This window comes from Dromiciops gliroides, chromosome 2 (assembly GCF_019393635.1).
Source record: "Dromiciops gliroides isolate mDroGli1 chromosome 2, mDroGli1.pri, whole genome shotgun sequence".
Lineage (NCBI taxonomy): Eukaryota > Metazoa > Chordata > Mammalia > Microbiotheria > Microbiotheriidae > Dromiciops > Dromiciops gliroides.
In genome coordinates, this window is record NC_057862.1 from 160,460,373 (window position 1) to 160,481,963 (window position 21,591).

Here is a 21,591-nt window from a genome sequence, read left to right on the forward strand (position 1 = left end):
GGAGTATGTAGATTAGGGACAGCATTTTCTATTGTGTTGGTACTTCTCCCTCTACCATCTGTTCATGTGAGTAAGTATGGCTCCTTTGGAACCTAGTCTGGAGGGTCCTGTCATGTTTCTCTGTTGACTAGGAAGGTGATGATCCCACAGAAGAGCCCAGTTTATCTGGATGTCTATAAGTAGTTGGAGGAAATTGTTCAGCCAGCTTCAGTTGCTGCTGTCAATGAGATGTCGTGCCAAATTAGATTGTTTTGCCTTTGGTCTCAAAGTAGAGTTCTAATACACTTATTTCTGTCCCTCCCACCCCTTTACATAGTTCTATCTGTTATCAGTGCAGCACCCTGGAAAGAAGTGAGTGCTCTGTCATTTGATGCCCTATGGTACTTAGCCCAGATTCAGGTTTGGTCCTGCCAATCTTCTTAGTCCTTCCTTGCACAGTCAGGAAGCTACAAAGGTATACTTAGGCCAAGGTTGTTCTCTTGGGGTCAGTTTTGATGCTACTCAAGTCAATGGTAACTTTTTCAATTGCAGTACCATTTGTGAGAAGAGAACCAAGGGTCTCTTGTCTCTAGGAATACTTACGGAAAATTGTGTGCCTACAAGTTCAGGGAACTGAGAATTTTCCCTGGGTGGTTACTACAATGTAGAAATAGCACCTATTAAAACAGCCACACCTCTGAATAGATTCTAGGAGAGTTTAACTAGGACTCTCAATAGTCATTGTGATAGACCTTTGTAAATAAACATTTTTGGAAAGCAATATGGCAATCTCTAATAAGTCACAAAACTGATCATATGAAGCAAAAATGGAGGTTAGGATTACCTGTTTGTAGTGCATTAATAGCTATTCTATTTGTAACAGGGAGGGAGAAAGGGAGAGAGGAAGGGAAAGAGAGGGAGGGAGGGAAGAAGGAAGGAAGGAAGGAAGGAAGGAAGGAAGGAAGGAAGGAGGGAAGGAAGGAGGGAAGGAAGGAGGGAAGGAAGGAGGGAAGGAAGGAGGGAAGGAAGGAGGGAAGGAAGGAGGGAAGGAAGGAGGGAAGGAAGGAGGGAAGGAAGGAGGGAAGGAAGGAGGGAAGGAAGGAGGGAAGGAAGGAGGGAAGGAAGGAGGAGGGAAGGAAGGAGGAGGGAAGGAAGGAGGAGGGAAGGAAGGAGGAGGGAGGGAAGGAAGGAGGGAGGGAAGGAAGGAGGGAGGGAAGGAAGGAGGGAAGGAAGGAGGGAAGGAAGGAGGGAAGGAAGGAGGGAAGGAAGGAGGGAAGGAAGGAGGGAAGGAAGGAGGGAAGGAAGGAGGGAAGGAAGGAGGGAAGGAAGGAGGGAAGGAAGGAGGGAAGGAAGGAGGGAAGGAAGGAGGGAAGGAAGGAGGGAAGGAAGGAGGGAAGGAAGGAGGGAAGGAAGGAAGGAAGGAAGGAAGGAAGGAAGGAAGGAAGGAAGGAAGGAAGGAAGGAAGGAAGGAAGGAAGGAAGGAAGGAAGGAAGGAAGGAAGGAAGGAAGGAGGGAAGGAAGGAAGGAGGGAAGGAAGGAGGAAGGAAGGAGGGAAGGAAGGAGGGAAGGAAGGAGGGAAGGAAGGAAGGAGGGAAGGAAGGAAGGAGGGAAGGAAGGAAGGAGGGAAGGAAGGAAGGAGGGAAGGAAGGAAGGAGGGAAGGAAGGAAGGAGGGAAGGAAGGAAGGAGGGAAGGAAGGAAGGAGGGAAGGAAGGAAGGAGGGAAGGAAGGAAGGAGGGAAGGAAGGAAGGAAGGAGGGAAGGAAGGAAGGAGGGAAGGAAGGAAGGAGGGAAGGAAGGAAGGAGGGAAGGAAGGAAGGAGGGAGGGAGGGAAGGAGGGAGGGAGGGAAGGAGGGAAGGAAGGAGGGAGGGAGGGAAGGAGGGAGGGAAGAAGAGAGGGAATTTGTCTAATAATTGGAAAATAGCTAGATAAATTAAGGTATGTTAAAGATAAGGATCTTTTCATTGGTACAGAGAGTTACTGGTAAGGAAATTTCTATGTCACTTCAGGTTGACACTTTCTGAAACTTACCTACTGAGAGGTTAAATAACTTGGCCAGGGTCACACCAGTGGGTGTCAGAAGTAGAATTTGAACCCTTTTGGATCCACTATGCATTATGTCACCCTTAGTATTAAAAGTATGTCAGTATAAGAAAATGACAAATACAAGGAAACATGGAAAGATATGTTAAGAAAGACCATAAAATGAGAAAAATATATGCACTTATTAAAACCATGTTGTAGTTGTAATCAATATTAACAGAATTTCAGATGAAATTAGGAGACAAGAAGCAAATTCATTTTTTTGTTCTACTTGGTTAAAATGTACAGTATAAAATATTAACAGTTTTGTGACAGATTCTATTCCATATTTCACTTGCCAGCTTAACTTTCATGAATATTAAATGTATATCACTGTCTTTTTTTGGGTGTTCCATGTCATCCAGAATAACAGAAAAGCAGACAAATTAGGTTATGATGATGATGATGATGTATTAATAGAGGCAGCAAAATATGATGGAAAGAACACTGGTTCCAGGGTTGAACCACTTGAGTTCAAATTGAGAGGATCTAAGTTCTAATATTTACCAGCTATAGTGACCCTTGGCAAATCACTTAGCCTTTTATACCTTGGTTTCCCCATCTCTAAAATGGGTTTAAATAATACTTGCCTCACCCATAATCCCCAAGGTTATAAGGACAGTGTTCTGCAAACCTTCCTGCACCATGTGAATGTGAGCTACTATTATGTAATATCTTATAGTTACAGAATTTTTATATTATCACATTTGACCCTCACAATAAACCTGGAGGTAGACATTGCAAGTAACAAACCTATTTTTAGGTGAATAGGTGAGGGCAGTGAGATTCAAAATGGTTAAGTGACTTACCCAAAGCCATACCGAAGCTTACACAGGTAGTAAGTGGCAAAGTTAGGATCTCAGATCATGCAACTCCAGGCCAAGTTCTCTCTACTATATACATATGTGTGTGTGTATGTGTGTGTAATGTACTATATTATATGTATATGTATATATATATATGTATTGTGTACTATATTGTATATATATCATATATATTATATGTGTGTATATACTATTTACATATGTGAATATGTCTCTAAGTCATAATGGAATTGTGAAAGAACATTCTTAGTTCCCTATCTTCTAAAGCCAGGCTACTCCAGATGTCAACATTATAATTGTCTGGTGGCCTGAGAATAATCCATTTCTGTACTTTTCTAGAGCACAAAGGGAGCACCCATGCTCTGTGTCCTTGGATATTGCCCGGGGGCTTGGCATCATGGGACTGTGCCTAACCTGCTTTTCAGGGGCCTATTCCCCTGTTCCCTTTTTTGTCTTCATTTCTCTAAGTCTACAGCTTATCACACACCTTTTCATTTGCCTTTAAACAGTACCCAGATATCCACACTATTGTGACGTCAATGAAAATTCCTTCCAACAGAGGGAGATTTGAGGCCAGCTGAGTAATTAGAGTCAAGTCTACTGTGTCTGTGGCCAAAAAAAAAAAAAAAAAAAAAGGCTTGGCAACATCCTCGTACCTACAAACAATGCTGCATTTTGATTACCCTGAGCGACACTTCTCAGTTAGAAAGGGGCCTTTCCTCAGAGTACCACCTGCTAGAAAGTCAGTGTCCTCAAAGGCTTCAGAAGTACATAGCTCAATAGTGTTGGTGAAGAAACAGGAGAATGAGAGAGAGAGAGAAAAGGAGGCAGCCTGGATAGAGAGGAAAGGCAGGTCTTCTGGGGAAATGTAAAATGAGATCAGGGAGGGATTGATGGTGCTTTTTATTAACTGAGCTCCTGACATTCAGCACCAGTGAATAGCCTTTCAAGGAAAAAGCAGGCCTCCACCAGCAGTGCTGAGAGGCATAGGGATCATTTGTTGTTGTTTGCTGTTGTTGTTTTAAAGTAGGTCCACATACCTTTCACCTGATAGGGTTCAGGCACCAAGACTACTTACTTGCTCTTTTCTTTCCTCTTTCTTTTCACTTTGCTCTGAAACTGAGCAGTCAGGGGGCACCGTTAATCGTAATCTGCAGACGTTGGCCTAAGCAAAAGACACATACACACAGAGTAAGCATTAATTGTAGACATTGAGAGCATTACAGAAGTATAAAATGCATAATGTCAATTATTTTAAATTAAATTTCTTCAAATATAAATAAAACCCATGGAGCCAAGAATAGAGGGAATGCAGAAAATGGGAGGGGGGGACAATCTCTCAGATAGGATGTTATTGTGTCGGAATATTGCTGTGGTATAGGACAAAGCTTCTTAAATTGTGGATCGTGACCCCATATGGTGGGGAGTCACCAAAAACAATTGGCAACAGCAAAATGTTTTACATTTTATATAACTATATAACCAGGAGTCACCAAAAACAATTGGCAACAGCAAAATGTTTTACATTTTATATACCTATATAACCAGGAGTCACCAAAAACAATTGGCAACAGCAAAATGTTTTGCATTTTATATACCTATATAACCAGGGTTGTGTAAAATTTTTTCAGGTGAAAAATGGTTGTGAGTGGGAAAAGTTTACGAAGCTCTGGTGTAGGAGATGATGAGCTGGTTGACTTGGAAAGGCATGGAAAGACAGACTTGTGAAGGAAGATAGTAGTCACCTTCAGAGAAACAGATGATGAGTGGAAATGAACATAATACAGTCTTACATACATGGGTATGAGTGTATATGTGTATATATGTGTATGTGTATAGCAGCCTTCTTGTGGGGGAGGGGAAAATAATAAATAAAAAGTACACAGAATGGGAGCAGCTAGGTGGTGCAGTGGATAAAACACTGACCCTGGATTCAGGAGGACCTGAGTTCAAATCCAGTCTCAGACACTTGATACTTACTAGCTGTGTGAACCTGGGCAAGTCACTTAACCCCAATTGCCCCGTAGAAAAAACAAAACAAAACAAAGTACACAGAAGAGAACAAAAGAAAACCAACAAGGAAGCAAAGAATAGCCAGATAGATTTGTAAACAACGTATAGTATTTTTATAGAGTTTTTCTTGAAATGTAAATTTATTGTTTTATATTTAATCCTCTCCTATGTTTTGCTGTATAAGTGGCAACTTTTTTTCTTTTCTCATTTTGTATTTAAGTTTAAAATTCTAAAAATTTTACCAAAAAAGTTGTAGACATGATCAGAGTACAGATCGTAGTGACCTAGGATAACAGATGAACTTTAAAGTTGGAAGAGATTTTAGAGTCCACAGATAATAGAGTTGGAAGGAACCCTGGTGTCATGTAATCCAGCCAATATATAAACAGAAATTTCTACAAGACCTCCAGTGATGGGGAACCTATAACCTCTTGAGGCATCCCATTCTACTTTTGGACAGGTTGAATGGATAGGGAGATTTTTCTCAGTCATCAAACATTATGTGCCTACTGTATGTCAGCAACATAGTCAGACCTGGGCTTTAAACATTATTTTGGCAGTTGTGTAGATGTACTGAAGGAGAGGCAGGGAGTGATTTGGGGAAGAGAGACATATTAAGAGACCCCTAGTCCAGGTAAGAAACAACAAATGACTGAACTAGGGTGGTGGCCATGTTGGGGAGAATGGGATGCCTATAAGAAATCAGAATAGATTCTACCTGTGGAGGTAGAATTGTCAAAAATGAATTGGATGTGGGGGATGTGATAGAAAATGAAGAGCTGAGGGGAAATTAAACCAATTTGACAGAGAGAACTGTGGAACCTGTGACAGAAATAGAAAAGTTCAGAAGAAAGGAGAGTTTTAAAGGAAGAAGTAAAAAAAATCTATTTTAGATATGTTGAGTTGAGGTTCCTGTAACACATCCAGTTCAAAATGTCCAAAAGACAATTGTTAACAAAGAGCTCAGGCGAGAGACCACTCCTGGATCTTGGCGTCATCAGCATGGCAATAACTGAACCCATGGGAACTGAGGATATCACATAGAGAGTGGGTGTGAAGAAAAGAGGGCCCAGGGCAGTAGGGCTTGGAGGGTGATTCAGCAAAGGAGGCTGAAGACTGGCTAGATAAATAGAACTAAGAGTAGGTTAGAGGTGGGGCAGCTAGGTGGCCCAGTGGATAGAGCACTGGCCCTAGATTCAGAAGGACCTGAGTTCAAATCCGACCTCAGACACTTGACACTTACTAGCTGTGTGAACCTGGGCAAGTCACTTAACCCCAATTGCCTCACCAAAAAAAAAAAGTAGGTTAGGGGTTATGATTGCATCTTAATTCATATGCAGTTCAGTGTGTGTGTGTGTGTGTATGATATATGTGGAAAATCACCCACTCTTAGAGATGCAAAGTGGAGCTTTTGGTTTCAATGGGAAAAGGTATGAAGCAGGGCCACAAAATTCAAAGATGACATAGTAACCAGGAGGAAATCAGGAACTGAAATCTACCTTGGTACAACTCTCACCCACTGCTCATAGTTCTGCCTTCTGGGGCTAAGCAAAAAAAAGTCATCTCTCTCCCAAATGATAGGCTTTCAATTACATGAAAATAGCTGTCATTTCCCCCCTAAATCTTCTCTAGGGTCAGTTTCCTCCCTCCAAAATGGAGATAATACTCATGGTAGAAAATAGCACCTTCCTCAGTGTTGCAACATAAAAGGTGCTTTCTGAACTTGAAAGCATTAGAGAAAAGTTAGCTGTTATCATCATCGTCGTCCCTGTGGCTGCTGCCTAACATCACTGCCCCTTAGGTTGTGACCAAGTCCACCTCACAAACACAGGTGATTGCCTAGAGTATAGGTAACAAGGGTTCTACATTTGGGACTGCATACAGGCTCCATCACCTGAAGAACAACTGTATGAGCTGGATTTACAGCTTCAACCAGATGCAACTGAACCACAGTACACCTGTGTCCTGGTCTCTACACTGAGGAGAGACCAGAAGACTGAGAGTATTCACCATGTTCCACAGATCAAATGGACAATTGAACAGACACTCCTTATTTTCTGTAGAATTATAGTACCTGGAAAGAAATCTGTAGACTTCTTTGAACTTCCAGATTCTGAGGCCCTGGAACAATACTAAAGCTGTGAAAGCTTATTTCAAGAACTATCATTCAAAAAAAGGAAACCAATTCAGGGATCTATTGCTTTCCTCTTGCCTAATTAAAACTAGCAGGGCAGCACAATGGTACAGTGGATAGAGTACCTGGCCTGAAGTCAGGAAAACTCATCTTCAAATCTGGCCTCAGACACTTATTAGCCATGTGACCCTGGGAAAGTCACTTAACCCTGTTTGCCTCAGTTTCCTCATCTGTAAAATGAGCAGGAGAAGGAAATAGAAAACCACTCAAGTATTTTTGCCAAGAAAACCCCAAATGGGATCACGAAGAGTCAGACATGACTGAACAATATGAAATATCATCTAATCCAGGCCATTTTGGAGGGAATTTACTCTTCTGACTCCCAACAATTCTGGTCCATCCAACGCATTCCTGGGATCTTTACAAATACTAAAGCATAGACAAATACAATTTATTGGGTTCCCCCTCCCACCTAGGTGGTCAAACTCTTTGGCTAGGTCTGGTACGAAACAAGACTTGCCTAGGCTCTCTTTGGTATAGTACCATCATCCTTCCCCTACCCTTCTTTCCTCTCTACCTCTTAACCTCTACCCTAAAAGATCCCATTACCCTATCCTCTCAAGGGCACAGCACTCATTCTTTTACTAACACCCTCCTCTCTGCCTCCAGCTGTGCAGGACACTTCTCAGATCAATTTTACCTGGACACACTCTCCTATACACTCATCTACTTTCTATTCCATACTGTCTTCCAGCTGCCACACCCTCTTCTTACCAACTCTCCCAGACCCAAATGAAATTAGCCTGTCCTTATCTCCTCTTTTCTAGAGTGTCATCATAAGGGGAAACTGGATAATTTAGTATCTAATTCATCTTCATGAGAACGAGATAGAGTATTGACTACCACCTCCAGGTAATGTGTATTATACCCTAAACAAAATCCCTATTTGATGTCAAAACAAAGTAAGATTTTCATGGAAGGAATTTGGACCAAGTATGTGGGGATAACACCATCACAGATGGCCAGTGGGAGAAATGCTCTGCAACTGTAACAAGCCAGTAACAATAAATTATAGTTATATAGCCCTTTAAGGGTCAACAAGACCATGTGACTTGCCCAAGGTCACACAGCTAACCAGTAAGTACCTGAGGATGGATTTTAACTCAGATCTTCCTGACTCCAAGCCTGGCTTCTCTGCCACCTACCTGCTTCCTAACTCACCCAAGCTAAAAGCGCAGCAGTCGCTCACAGGATGGACCCCATTATGATCTACACAAGAAGCTTTTGACCTGTTCCACTTTCCTAACCTGGACTTGTTCACCCTCCTTTAGTAGCCTTCTGGCTCTCTGCTCTACAGGGTTTACCACATTGACACCCAATCAGCTTCAGCCCTACTATAGCTCAGAACTCCCAAACTCATGGAATCCATCAGCCTCAAACTCCCCAAGCATCAGGGATTACAAGCATGTACCATCAAACCTGGTAAGAGTGCACCTTTAACAAAGCATTTCAAAAGGAATGTCTTTTGTTTAACCAGTGTCCTAATTTTCTTCTATGAAGAAAAAAATGTGATACTATTTGTAGTGGCTAAGAACTGGAAATCAAAGGGATGCTCATCAATTAGGGAATGGCTAAATGAGCTGTGGTATATGATTGTAATGGAATGTTATTGTGCTGAAAGAAATGACAAGCAGGATTATTTCAGAAAAAAACTAGAAAGACTTACACGAACAGAACCAGGAGAACATTGTACACAGCAATAGCATTATTGTTCAATGAACAACTGTAAATGACTTAGCTCTTCTCAGCAATACAAAGATCCAAGACAATCACAAAGGACTAATAATGAAGCATACTATCTGCCTCCAGAGAAAGAACTGGTATTAATTGAATACAGACTGAAGCCTACTATTTTTCACTTTCTTTTTTTCATTGTTTTCTTTATTTGAGTCTTATACAAAATGACAAATGGAAGTGTTTTAGATAATTACACATATATAACCTATAACTGTTTAGCATTTCAGAGAGTGGGGATAGAATTTAGAACTCAAAACTTTAAATAAAATTTTTTTTTAATTTTAATGTTGAAAATTATCTTAAGGGGCAGCTAGGTGGCGCAGTAGATAGAGCACCGGCCCTGGAATCAGGAGTACCTGAGTTCAAATCCGGCCTCAGACACTTAACACTTACTAGCTGTGTGACCCTGGGCAAGTCACTTAACCCCAATTGCCTCACTAAAAAAAAAAAAAATTGTTTTAACATATAATTGGGGAAAAAATAAAATATTATTAAAAAAAAGAAAAATGTAATAATGATATCCCTCTGAGCAGGAATGAAACAACATGGTATAGTAGAAAGAAGACTTCACTGTGGACCAACCTCACCACTTAGTAACTGTGATCTTTAGCAAGTTACTTAACTTTTTTTTCAGTCTCAGTTTCCTCATCTATCAAATAGTTATACTTACATTGCTTCCCACAGAGTTTCTGTGGGGACAAAATGAGCAAATCCCTGAAAGTGTTTTGTTATATTAAAATTCTGAGTTCCTTAAAGTATCTACAGAACTATAGGAAAAATACAAAAAGGATCCCATCCCTCAGTTGAAGGCTGGTACATGACAGCCACACATACAGATAGATAAGAATTTCCCTATGGGAAAGTTTCCTACAAAGTAAAAACAGGTCCAAGTGAAAGTCTTCTCTTCCTGAGCATTTTATGACCCTAATTACCACAGTCTCCAAGAACACACAGGACAATAATCCCCTGGCCTTCCCGGCGGTGCGGGGCTCGGCTCGGGCTCGAGCTCGGCTCGACATTTAGGCACATTGCTCCCTGGAAGGGTCTTTCAAGAAGGAAACTGGCTTCATTTGTCTTTTTTTTTCTAGTTCTTTATCAATCCCAACCTCACTGGACTACATAGCAGCAGAATTCTGAGATAGCTTATAGTGGGGCTTTGTATGGGCCCTGCTGCAACCCCCTCCCCAAGATACCTAGGCTAAGGGCAATAGGGTGAATAACAATATAACCAAGGAAGGGCAGGGAAACAAGGTTACAGAATAGAGGCAGGGAAGGGTCAGAAAAGCAAGGTTATAAAAGGAAAAATAGACATTTCTCAAGACACAGAGACATCATCTTGACTATTATTACCCATGCAACCCTCAAGCTGACATAATCTGTCTGCCTATTGCAACTGGTATTGGGTCCAATATTTCATCATGGATCCTGCCCTGTATTTGAAAACTATATCCTTACCAGCCCCACCCCTTTCCCTCTTCCCTCCTCCTCTTCCTCCTTCTTCTTCTCTCTCTACATACACACACACACACACACATCTGTATACATACACACATATATGTATACACACGTATGTACATATGTATGTATCTGTATGTATATGTAATACACATACAATCCCTTTATTTATATTGGGTAAGTAATTTTCATCACCTCAGTACCTGGGATTAGGATGACTTCCTAATTATCCTGGCATATACTTTGCTGGTTGAATTGCTAATAGATATCTTTGGGTGGAAATAAAGTTTCTCTAGGATAGTCAAGTGCCTGTACTAAATTGGGTCCTTACGCCCTTCAAGTTCCAGCTAAAATCCTACCTTCTACAGGAAGTTTTTCCAGATCCCCCTTAATTCTAGGGCCTTCCCTCTATTGGTAATTTTCAATTATGCATATACATAGAAAGAACAGTTATCAACATGTAGCAGTTCCTATCTTTGACCATTGCTTTGGGGGACCCTATGGCTGCTGAGTCTAAGCAGTGACTGTAGAAGGCAGAAGCCCTCTGGGAGAAGAAGAAAGTGGCTCCTACCAATTGATTCTCAATCGGGATTGATAGCTGTATAAGCAGTCTAGGTGACACACCATCACCAAGCCAAATAGGTGAAATAGGAATCCTATTCTCAGGTGGCCCTTTTGGGATCTCTTTTCTCTTTTACAGTTGCCCTAAATTTTTGTTTTAACCCCATTTCACCTATATCTTGTCTTTTGAGGAGTGGTAGGAAAGGACACAGTGTGATTTTATCCTGAAATATATACCCTCCTCCCATACTCCAAGGGATGGGCCTGGGTTCCTCTGAGATTATATCCAGAATTTGAGACGACTTCTGCTGTTTTACCAATTCAGAGTTTTCTAGTAAACTCTTCAAGATCATGGGCCTTGTCCTAGCCATCTCTGTACCTAGCACCATTTCTAAGACTTTAATGAATGTCTGTTGAATCCATGCATACTGATACCGGCTCTCAGGCCCTAATTAATTTCCTGGGTATCTCATGATTGAGGGGAAAGACACCTGGACTTGGAGTCAGAGGAGCTGGGTTCAAGTCTTGGCTTATTGTCCTTTGAGACTTGCCTAACCTCTCTGAGCATTCATTTCCTCATCTGTAAGATGAGGAGATCATTCTAGATTAGCCCAAGTACCCTTCCATCTCTAAAGCCTGTGATCCTATCAAGTCTAACACAGAACAAACTGGATTGTTACATAATTCTCAACCTACATAGGCAATCCCCAGCCAAATCTTGTCCTTTTGACATGACATACATCTCTTCTCCGCTCATAGAGCCAAAATTCTATTTCAAGCCCTCATCGGGTTTTGCCTGGACTACTGCAACATCCTTTTTTTTTTTTTTTTGGCGGGGCAATTGGGGTTAAGTGACTTGCCCAGGTTCACACAGCTAGTAAGTGTTAAGTGTCTGAGGCTGGATTTGAACTCAGATCCTCCTGAATCCAGGGTCGGTGCTCTATCTATTGCATCACCTAGCTGCCCCGAAATTGAACTCATTATCTTTTCCCCAAAATATCCTTCTTCCTAACTTCCTTATTACTTTCTTTTCTTTACCTTTTTCTTTTTTTTTTCCTTTGTGGGGCAATGGAGATTAAGTGACTTGCCCAGGGTCACAAAGCTAGTAAGTGTCAAGTGTCTGAGGCCAGATTTGAACTCAGGTACTCCTGAATCCAGGGCCAGTGCTTTATCCACTATGCCACCTAGCTGCCCCTAGATTGCCTTTCTTTTACTGTATATAGTTTTTAAGTATCTAGTTATTTACACGTCTCCTTTATTAGAATGTAAGCTCTTTGAAGGCCTTTATTTGTAATCACAAGGACTTAGCACAGTGCCTGGCACACAGTAAGACCTTAATAAATGCTTGGTGACTGACTGATTTCTTGAGGTCACTGGGAACAAAGAGGAACAGGCATCAACTTGGATACTATGTTCCATGGAGTAACTTCAGTACTCTGGTGAATTCCAAGAAGTCAGACTTCCTTAGTAGCTTCTGGAACTAAAGGTGACTCACATCGTTAAAAACATTCCTAAGATCAGTAAAGATAGCTTCAAGGTCTTGACCTTGTTTTTAGCACTTTTCTACTGCCTGGCATCAAGGACTATATTTGTTGTACCAGGCTGGGTCCTAAAGGTACACCGATATTTCAAGAACAAATACTTGTTCTTCAGTATTTGGTCTAGGAGGGACCCTGGAGCCTCACTATCCTGATGGGCCACTGCCTTCTCAACCACTGTTTCTGGAAAGTCCTGTTCATCATGCTGCATTTCACTCCTCATTCTCCTGCCTTCTCTTCTACAACGCATCCACTATGATAACCCAAGTACTTTCCCTTCCACTCCACTTCTGGAATCCTGAACTATGACCAATAATTCAATACTATCATAGTTTTTGCATAAGCAGCATCAATCTATTCACCTATAACCCTACTCACCATCCATATTATTTTCGAGACCCAAGTGCCTCTCCCTAGCCATTATTCCCCTATATTTAGGGATAATATTTGTTTTAAAAATGCTTAGCAGAGTGCCCAGCACATAATATATGTGTACTAATTCTCTTCCCCTCTCCTTCCCTCTTCCCCTTTAGATTAATTGCTCCTTGAGGCCAGGGATTATCTTTGCTCTTGTTATGTTTCCCAGCATTAAAAACATTGCTTGGCAAATAGTAAATGGTTAATTGGTTTTCCATTCATTCAATCATTCATTTATTCTAAAGTCTCTCCAATTCTAGAATTCTGTAATTTCTATGGTTCTGGCTATTTATTGGGTAAGTAAAATGAAGTTGAATACCCATCTGGACCCAGCAGTGTAGTTGACAGCTCTGAAAGAGTTATTTATAAAGCTCATCCAAGTTTAAGTATATGAGTCTATGACCAGATTCAGGTTTGACTTAGGATATTAATACAAAAATGAGGAAGTGGTGACTAACAGGTTAATTCTAATTCTTTGCAGAGGAAACAGTAGTCCAATATAAAGAAAATACTGAGGCAGCTAGATGGTGCAGTGGATAGAACACTGGCCCTGGAGTCAGGAGTACCTGAGTTCAAATCCAGTCTCAGACACTTAATACTTAACTAGCTGTGTGAGCCTGGGCAAATCACTTAACCCCAATTGCCTCACTAAAAAAAAAAAAAATACTGGAGGAGGAAGAGAGGAGATGACTGATTCTTTTCACCTTAGGTTGACCATTTCCCCCTTTTGTAAATACCTTAATAGTCAGTTGTCAGCTAGTAGTCAAGTCACCTGTGGCTATAAATAAGGTCTGGTGTTAGAGAGAAGCCTCCGTATGTATACCCCTTTAGTTCTACACAACAGAATAACACATTTTTGGTTGCAGTCAGGGACACATGCAGCTGACAAATCCACAAAGCCTCTTTCTTGATGGGGGGCAGAAGGGGGCAATGCCTGCCTTACTTCCAAAGGACCATCCTAGTATTTTAAATAATCCTTTGAAAGACAAAGGAATTTCAAAATGTTTAATATCCCCCATCCCCCAAGGTTATCATTCGGGTTTGTTTTTTTTTTAATCTGGTCATGTTTTCCTTCCAAGTCTTTCCAATTTATCTTCCTGCTGTTGCTGTAGATAAAACTATTTTTAGTGCACAACTGGTGTGGAGGCAGACGTTTTTGTTTCACAATCTCTACTGGTTGGCACATTTCTATGCTTCTCACACCTCTTTTTCTGGGTTGACAGAAATTACTCCTTATTTCTTTAGGCACAACTTCAGTTGAGAGGCAATCACAGTTTCTAAGTGACAGTCATCAAACACATGAAATACCAATAATAATTCAGGCTGGATACATCATTTTTGGGTACCAGAGATTCATGGCTCCTCATCGGCTGTTAGCAACCATTTCTATTCTGCTTAAGTTTCCATCCCATCAAAACATGGTGTCTTCCCTAGCTCTCCTAGTCACATTTGATGTGCTACTTTTGATAAAACCATAATTTCATGTGCTAGTAACATCTTATAGTCCCTGTTTCACTTCTTGTCCAAAATCACAAATCGAAATAGTCAACACTGACAAACTTCCAAGTAAAGTTGTATTTTCAGCTATCTGATCTATAGAGATGAAACAAACAAAAAAATGTGTTGCCCTTGAAGTAAACAAAATGTTCTCTTTCTTCCACTTAACCATTCCAGTACTCAATAAAGTGATCAATAGTATATCCAGTGCCCTTTTCCCATTCAGAATTGGCACCTTTTCAAACTGAGGCATTTGAAATTCATAATTAAAACCTTGGAAGAGGGAAAATAACTGGAGAGTCAAGCTATTAATCTTCTTTCCTGACTAAGGAACTGGTGAGTACAAAACTGGGAGCTCTTTTCATTGGGAGAATTGGAAACCACCTAAAAGTATGTGATTCTAGGAGTATCCAAAGATAGTCTTAACCAAAGATGTGAATGCTATTTCACTGCAAAGTCAGGGCATTCTTTAAAGATATTTCTGTCATGCCACACTAAGAACACAAGCTCATTTATTTACTATTGTTCTGGTTACTAATGAAAGTGAGTGAGGAAATCCATCAGTTACTGGTCACTTTTCTATCTACCCATAGTTTTGTGCTCTAGACCAAAGCTTCTTAAATTGTGGGTTGCAACCCCACATGGGGTCGAGTAACTGAATGTGGGGTCATGAAATATCTGGCAACAGTAAAAGGTTATGTATACCTATAATATATACCTATATACCCAGGGTCTAGTAAAAATTTATCAGGCAAAAAGGGGTCCCCAGTGGAAAAAGTTAAGAAGCTCTGCTCTAGAGTAGCCTTTGTGAAGTTTAATTCTTCCACTGTCTTAACTGTGTCTTAATTTACAGAGATCTCCCCCAAAGCTGAATGATTACATATCTTTGTATAAAGACTATTGGGGGCAGCTAGGTGGTGCAATGGATAAAGCACCGGCCCTGGATTCAGGAGGACCTGAGTTCAAATTCAGCCTCAGACACTTGCTACTTATTAGCTGTGTGAGCCTGGGCAAGTCACTTAACCCTCATTGCCTCACCCCCCCCCAAAAAAAAGATTATTATTATTAAAAACCTTAAGGGCCCAAATTGAGATCCTGGATTTGGAAGGTAAAAATCAGATAAAGTCCTTTTGATCTATGTGTCTAGCTAGATTTCAAAAACAAGAGGAAAAGGATAAGATCTCAACAAGTTCCCTATTCAACCACCGCCCCCCCCCCAAAGAACCTTAAAGGGTTTGAGACACTGAATGCCATTAATATCTGTTGGGTGCTATGAAAATTAAAATGGACAAAGTAAAAACTTCAGAGCAGGCAGAAAATATCAAAATACCCAAAGATAGCTCTGGTTTGGGTAGTAATTTGGTAGTAATCCATTCGATTCTAAGCTCCTTGAGGGCAAGGACTGTCTCTTGTCTCTTTTTGTACCCCCAACACTTAGCACAGTACCTGGCATATATATAGTAGACCCTTAATAAATGTTTATTGGTTGATAGTAATAATCTTTTAAAAATATAACCAATGATGGCCTCTACTATATATTTATGTATAGCTGTGTATACACAAACATGTATACATGTGAATATATATATGTATATGTGTGTTTGTATATACAAAAACATATATTAGGATGAGATAAAAATCATTAGGCAGCTGACTTTTTGAAGGGTACAGTTTTGACCTCTAATGATTAAAATTATCACTAAATATTAAAAGGAATTCTAGGGGACAGCTGGGTAGCACAGTGGATAAAGCACTGGCCCTGGATTCAGGAGGACCTGAGTTCAAATTCGACCTCAGACACTTAACACTTACTAGCTGTGTGACCCTGGGCAAGTCACTTAACCCTCATTGCCCTGCCAAAAAAAAACCACAAAAACCCAAACAAACAAAAGGAACTCTAATTTCTAAATTAGTTTCTATACCGTAGCAAAATTCTCAGGAAAATAGGAAACACCCAATTTTGAAAATAATAGCAGCTGCCACTTATGTGACACTTCAGGAATCTGATTTACATACATTATTTCAAGGTCCATAAAATAGGGTTTTTTAGCATGCATCGTGGAGGTGGTACACAAGGCTAAGAGATATAAGAATCACTGGTTTGTTTTTAAGTAACTCAGAAGGAAAAACTGACTTCCACTAAGTGAAGTCTGAGGAAATCAGCTGGCTCCCAGATGGGTTCTTCTCCGTTTGTGTAAGCATACTATGTAAAGGTGTTATTTTTAAATAAAGGCCATAGTTACTTAGAAAGGGCCTTTCCCCCTTCCCTACATCTCCATTTTAAAAGGCAGCTCTAGAAAAATTATTAAAGATCAGCTAACACTCCAATAAAAATAAACTGTCCTTTTGGTTCAATCAATGGCAAAATCAAAGTTAGGTATTTTCTCTATAGCTTTGCCTTTGGGTCCTAAGCCCGCTAAAGTGATTAAAGGGTCACACTTATTTCTTAAACAGATGCCATCCCCATATCCTGGCCTTAAGAGGGACATGGCAGTAATGGAGAGGAAGGTGAGCAAGAGAAGAATCAGTGGGCACTACGTTAAATACCAGTTCTTTTTCCCCCTCCCCTGGGGCCTCTCATGTCTGGGTGATTTGCAGGCTTGAGAGCAGGTAGCCTTGGAAGGGGCTGAGCTTGGCTGGGTGGAGCGAAGGCAGGGGGTCTCGGACAGGAAGTGGGCAGAAACTTGAGCGATTCTTCGGCCCACGGCTCACGCGCTCCTGGGAGCGAGGGCTTACCTCCCCAGGTACAGGGAGCCGCGCGCCTTAGACCGAGCTACTGGGGAGAGAGGCGAGGCGGCGAGCAGGGCAGCTGGCTCGCTCGCTCCCTCCCTCTCCTCGGGCTACTACTCACCCTCTTGCCCGAACTCCCCGAGGAAGCCGCCCCGTTGCCCGAAAGCAGGGTGACCGCGGAGCTGTAGCGCAGCATCCTCCAGCTGTGCCGTGGGGCGCAGAGGGCGGGAGCCAAGCCGGGGTGTCTTTCGGGTTCAAATAACGCTCCCCAGGCCCCAGGCTGGCAGTCTGTCTGCCCGTCTGTCTATCTGCCCGCCCTCTTTCGTCCTCCTTGCCTCCTCCCTTGGCTCTCGTCACTGTTCCCGCTCCTCCTCTCCTCACACTGACCCGGGGGAGTGTCCGCAGCCCGCCCGGACTGGAGGGCACGCCCACACTAGCCCCCTGCCCACAGCCGGGAGTCCGCAGCCGACCAGCTGTGTGGCCAGCTGTGGTCGCGGGGCGCCGGGGTGAAAGAGTGGGCGGGTAGGCTGGAGGGAGAGCACCTCGGGGCGGAAGAAGCGAACTCCCAGCTCGTCCGACCTGTCCGGCTGCATTTTCCTTTTTTGGCTCTGACTCAGTGTTTCTATGCCGGGGCGGTCAGTCCGAGTTTGGTCAGGAAAGGCTGAGCCCCTTCCTCTGGGCCGGCGCAAAGGAGTCTTCTTCCCCTCCCGACACCTTAACACAGCTCAGGGAGAGAGCTCTGTGGGAGGCCCTCCCTAACACTGGACAGAGGAGTTGCTTCTGGAACAACATGAAGTCATTCAACAAATATTCTATTTCTGAGGGAAATAGAAAGTTTAGGCAATATACTGACTGCTAGCCCCTTGGACTAACAGACGGTAACACACAAACATGACTATCATACGCTATTAAATGATCATTGCATTAGAGAGTTAAGAAACCGTATGAGACGGACAGGATATCTTTCCTCAGTCACTGCCCCTAGTTTTGAGGAGGGAGATAGCCATAGGACCCCCAGTTCCTGAATGTCATGTCTCCTTTATGATTCTCCATCTGTGGCTTTGTGGGGGTAGGGACACGGGTCTTTCCACCTGGATCTCATTTCCACACCTGTCAAAATGGGGTCAGGCTATTAGTGAAAGATTCCATTGGTTAATTGATATCTACCAAGATACTTATCAGGAAAGAGGTTAATGATTATTGTCTTGAAGTCTGGGCAGCTGTTCTAAGGAGGAAGGAAGTGGGTTGTGGCCCAGACGAAGACAAAACAAACTGGCATCTATTGTTTACCACTGGAGAGTCTCTCAAATGTTTTGGTAAAGACAAAGGAGGTGATAGATCTACATTTTTATCTTGGGATCCCATTTGGCCATTCCAACATAATAGGTTTGCATGCTCCTTCCCAAAGGAGTTACTCTGCAAATGTGCTTTGTAACAAATATCAAAACCTTTTCTACAAATTCCAAATCTCAAGAACAAAAACAAGAACTCTTGCTACCAAAAAAGATGTCCTAGATAATCTCACTGACATAGCTCTCAGAGCACTTTGCCAGCCTCTTTGACAAGAGCCCCAAGGCTCATGCTGTCTGGAAGACTGTAGGGAATGAAGGGCTTTGGGCCCTTTGATTACTCAGTCAACTCCCAAAATATTACGATGCCTTTCTGGGTTATGTCACTGTTCCAGCCAGGCCAACACTGGAAAGCATACTGAGCAATATTGGAGGAAGTCCAAGGAAGAGAAGAATGGGGAGCAAACAGGAAAATGGAAGGGGGAGGGTAGTGGGGAGTAGAGAGGAAGCACATGGAGCAGGGAAAAAGAAAACAATAGAATATGTTACTGAGCTGAGAGGAAAGCAGAAAACTGAATAATTCATATCAGCCACACATTTTTAGGAATAATTCTGAGAAGTGAAGTAATAGGTTTGAATATATCTTTAAGAATAATCAAAGGATCTCAGTATATAGAGATTTAGAACTGGAAGAGTCCAACTCCCTCAAATGAGGAAACTGAGACCCAGAGAGGTTTAATGCAGATCACACAGGTAATTATTGACAGAGCCAGAAGTTTAACCCAATCTAGACTAGGTAGTAGTAGTACAACTGCAAATAGAAAGATAAGGGAAACTGGTCACATGGAATATGTAAATATACATATATATGTATTTATGTAAATATAATCTAGGAAAAACATGTTATATTGAACGAGAAGCTTCTTAAGCACGGGTTCTATGCTTTAATGTTGTATCCCTAGCCTCTGACATAGGCACTCTGCACAGAGAAGGCATTGAATAAATGTTTGTTTAAAGGACAGCCTGCTAGAGTAAAATATAGTGTTGAAGGATGAGAGAGAAAGATAGGAGTCTCCTAGATGTCACCAGGTAGAACTCCTCCAGATTTATCCATCCTAGTGCTGAATACCTTCTTTGTCCCCTCCATTCCCCACCCTCTTTTCAGTTTACTTTAATGTGTTATCTTCCCATTAGAATGTAACTTTCTTGAGAGAAGGAACTGTCTTTTTTATTTCATTTTTAGCACAGTGCCTAGAACATATTAAGTACTTAATAACTATCTGTTGACTGACTGGAGAAATTAGTAAAAGCTTCATGGAAAAGATAGGAATTAACTGAACCTTGAAGGACATATAGGTTTTGCATTGAGTAGAGTGGAAGCCATATTTAAAGTATCCCATGAGGGGGCAGCTAGGTGGCACAATGGATAAAGAACTTGCCCTGGAGTCAAGAGGACATGAGTTCAAATTTGACCTCAGACACTTGACACTTACTAGCTGTGTGACCCTGTGCAAGTCACTCAACCCTCATTGCCCTGCCCCCCCCCAATTTTTTTTTTAAATAAAGGATCCCATGAAATGAGAATCCAGTTATTTTTAAAGCTTTCCACTAGGGGCAGCTAGGTGGCACAGTCGATAGAACACCAGCCCTGGATTCGGAAGGACCTGAGTTCAAATCCAACCTCAGACACTTAACACTTACTAGCTGTGTGACCCTGGGCAAGTCACTTAACCCCAATTGCCTCACCAAAAAAAAAAAAAGCTTTCCACTAAAGAAGATACCATGGCCTCTTTCTGTCACCCAGAAAAGCACAAAAATTTGAAGAGACCTAAGGGACCATCTCTTCATTTTACATATAAGAAGACTCAAGACCAGGAAGTTAAGTGACTTTTGCATAATTATGCAAAAAAAAAAAGATAAAGTTAAGACTAGAACTCAGGTCTCCTAATTCCCAGCCTTTCCAATATTAAGGGCTAAAATTCTAGCTAGTCTGTCTAAAATATCTAATGAGTGGTCGCCAATAAATTATAAGCTTTAGCAAGAGTTAGACTTTTAAGCATTTATTAAGGAGAATAAGAATTTGGTAAAGAGAGAGAAAGGCCTAGATTCCTATCTATTAAAGGGAGAGCACATTTCTAGCTCTGCTCTCCACCAGAGTCCAAAGGAAAGAGAGTCAGAGCGAGCGCCAGTCTCTTCCTTCCTCCTCCCACTAGCCCGCGTCACTTCCTGACGCCAAAGAAAAGACTCCTGGTCTTGCCCTCAAAGACCTTCGCTTCATGGGCAGAACTCTTCTACAGTAAGTCTCCAGCAGGTGGCGTTATTCCAATCATTACACCAATAAGGCTTTTTGATTCCATTGTTTCCTCATTTCAACCACAGTCAGTTTGCATGTTGTGTTGCTTCAATATTTTGTGGTTTAGTTCCCATTCATTCAAGGGGGCTTTGAGTTGCCTGGCTGGTTTCCCATAGCTCTTTTTCAGGGTTCTACATCATGGAACATGACCTTTAAGCGCTTTCCTTCCACCTAGTGTGACATCTTGGTTGGAGGTCTTTTCCTCCTTCACTGCTACCACTCCCTGAACAGCAGAGATAAGGAAGGGCAAGATATGAAAGATAGTTGACTTGAGGATGAACAATAGCAAAAGCAACAGGAAAAGCCACCAGAGAGTAGTCTTGGCTGACTGGGAATTTTCTTAGCTGCCATCTTGAACTATCAATGCTAGTAGAACCATAAATACACATAAGACTTAAATTCTTCCTTTTATTTATCTTAAATTCCTCTTCTGCTTAAACTCAAGAGATGACCCAGAAGCAGGTCAGTGACAGGCAACCTCTACCCTACTCAAACAAGTGACAAAGGGGTTCAAATTTGGTTTTAACTGTAGTAGAGAGGGAGTTTACCTCTCTACTACAAAATATTTTCATATTAATATTCAAGAACATTCTTGAATTGTTGATTGTCTTTCATGCTTTTATTTTTCCATACTAAATAATCTCAAATTCTTTAACCTTTCCAAACAGGCCTTTATTGCTAGCCTCTTAATCATTTTTGTTACTTTTTTTGGAGGCAATCAGGGTTAAGGGACTTGCCCATAGTCACATAACTAGTGAGTATCTGAGGCTGAATTTGAACTCCAGTCTTCCTGACTTCAGGGCCAGTGCTCTATCCACTGCCCCTATTTTTGTTACTTTTTACATAATCTTCTTCAAATCTCTGTATTCCTCTTTAGTTGGGGAACCCAGAAATACTCTCATGATTTTCTAGGAAAAAGCCAAA

General features: G+C 41.6%; 1 protein-coding gene across 1 annotated transcript in view; it reads right to left on the reverse strand.

The window, feature by feature from the left end:
• The window catches only part of LOC122738059 (myocardial zonula adherens protein), a 101,345-nt gene extending 83,739 nt beyond the window's left edge, over positions 1-17,606 (reverse strand). Inside the window, exons 1-2 of the mRNA XM_043980106.1 lie at positions 17,147-17,606; positions 3,962-4,048 (exon numbers count right to left, since the gene is read on the reverse strand). Coding sequence (XP_043836041.1) covers positions 3,962-4,048; positions 17,147-17,221 — 162 coding nt within the window. The 5' untranslated portion in view covers positions 17,222-17,606. The remainder of the gene's footprint in view (positions 1-3,961; positions 4,049-17,146) is intronic.
• Between the last annotated feature and the right edge of the window lie 3,985 nt (positions 17,607-21,591).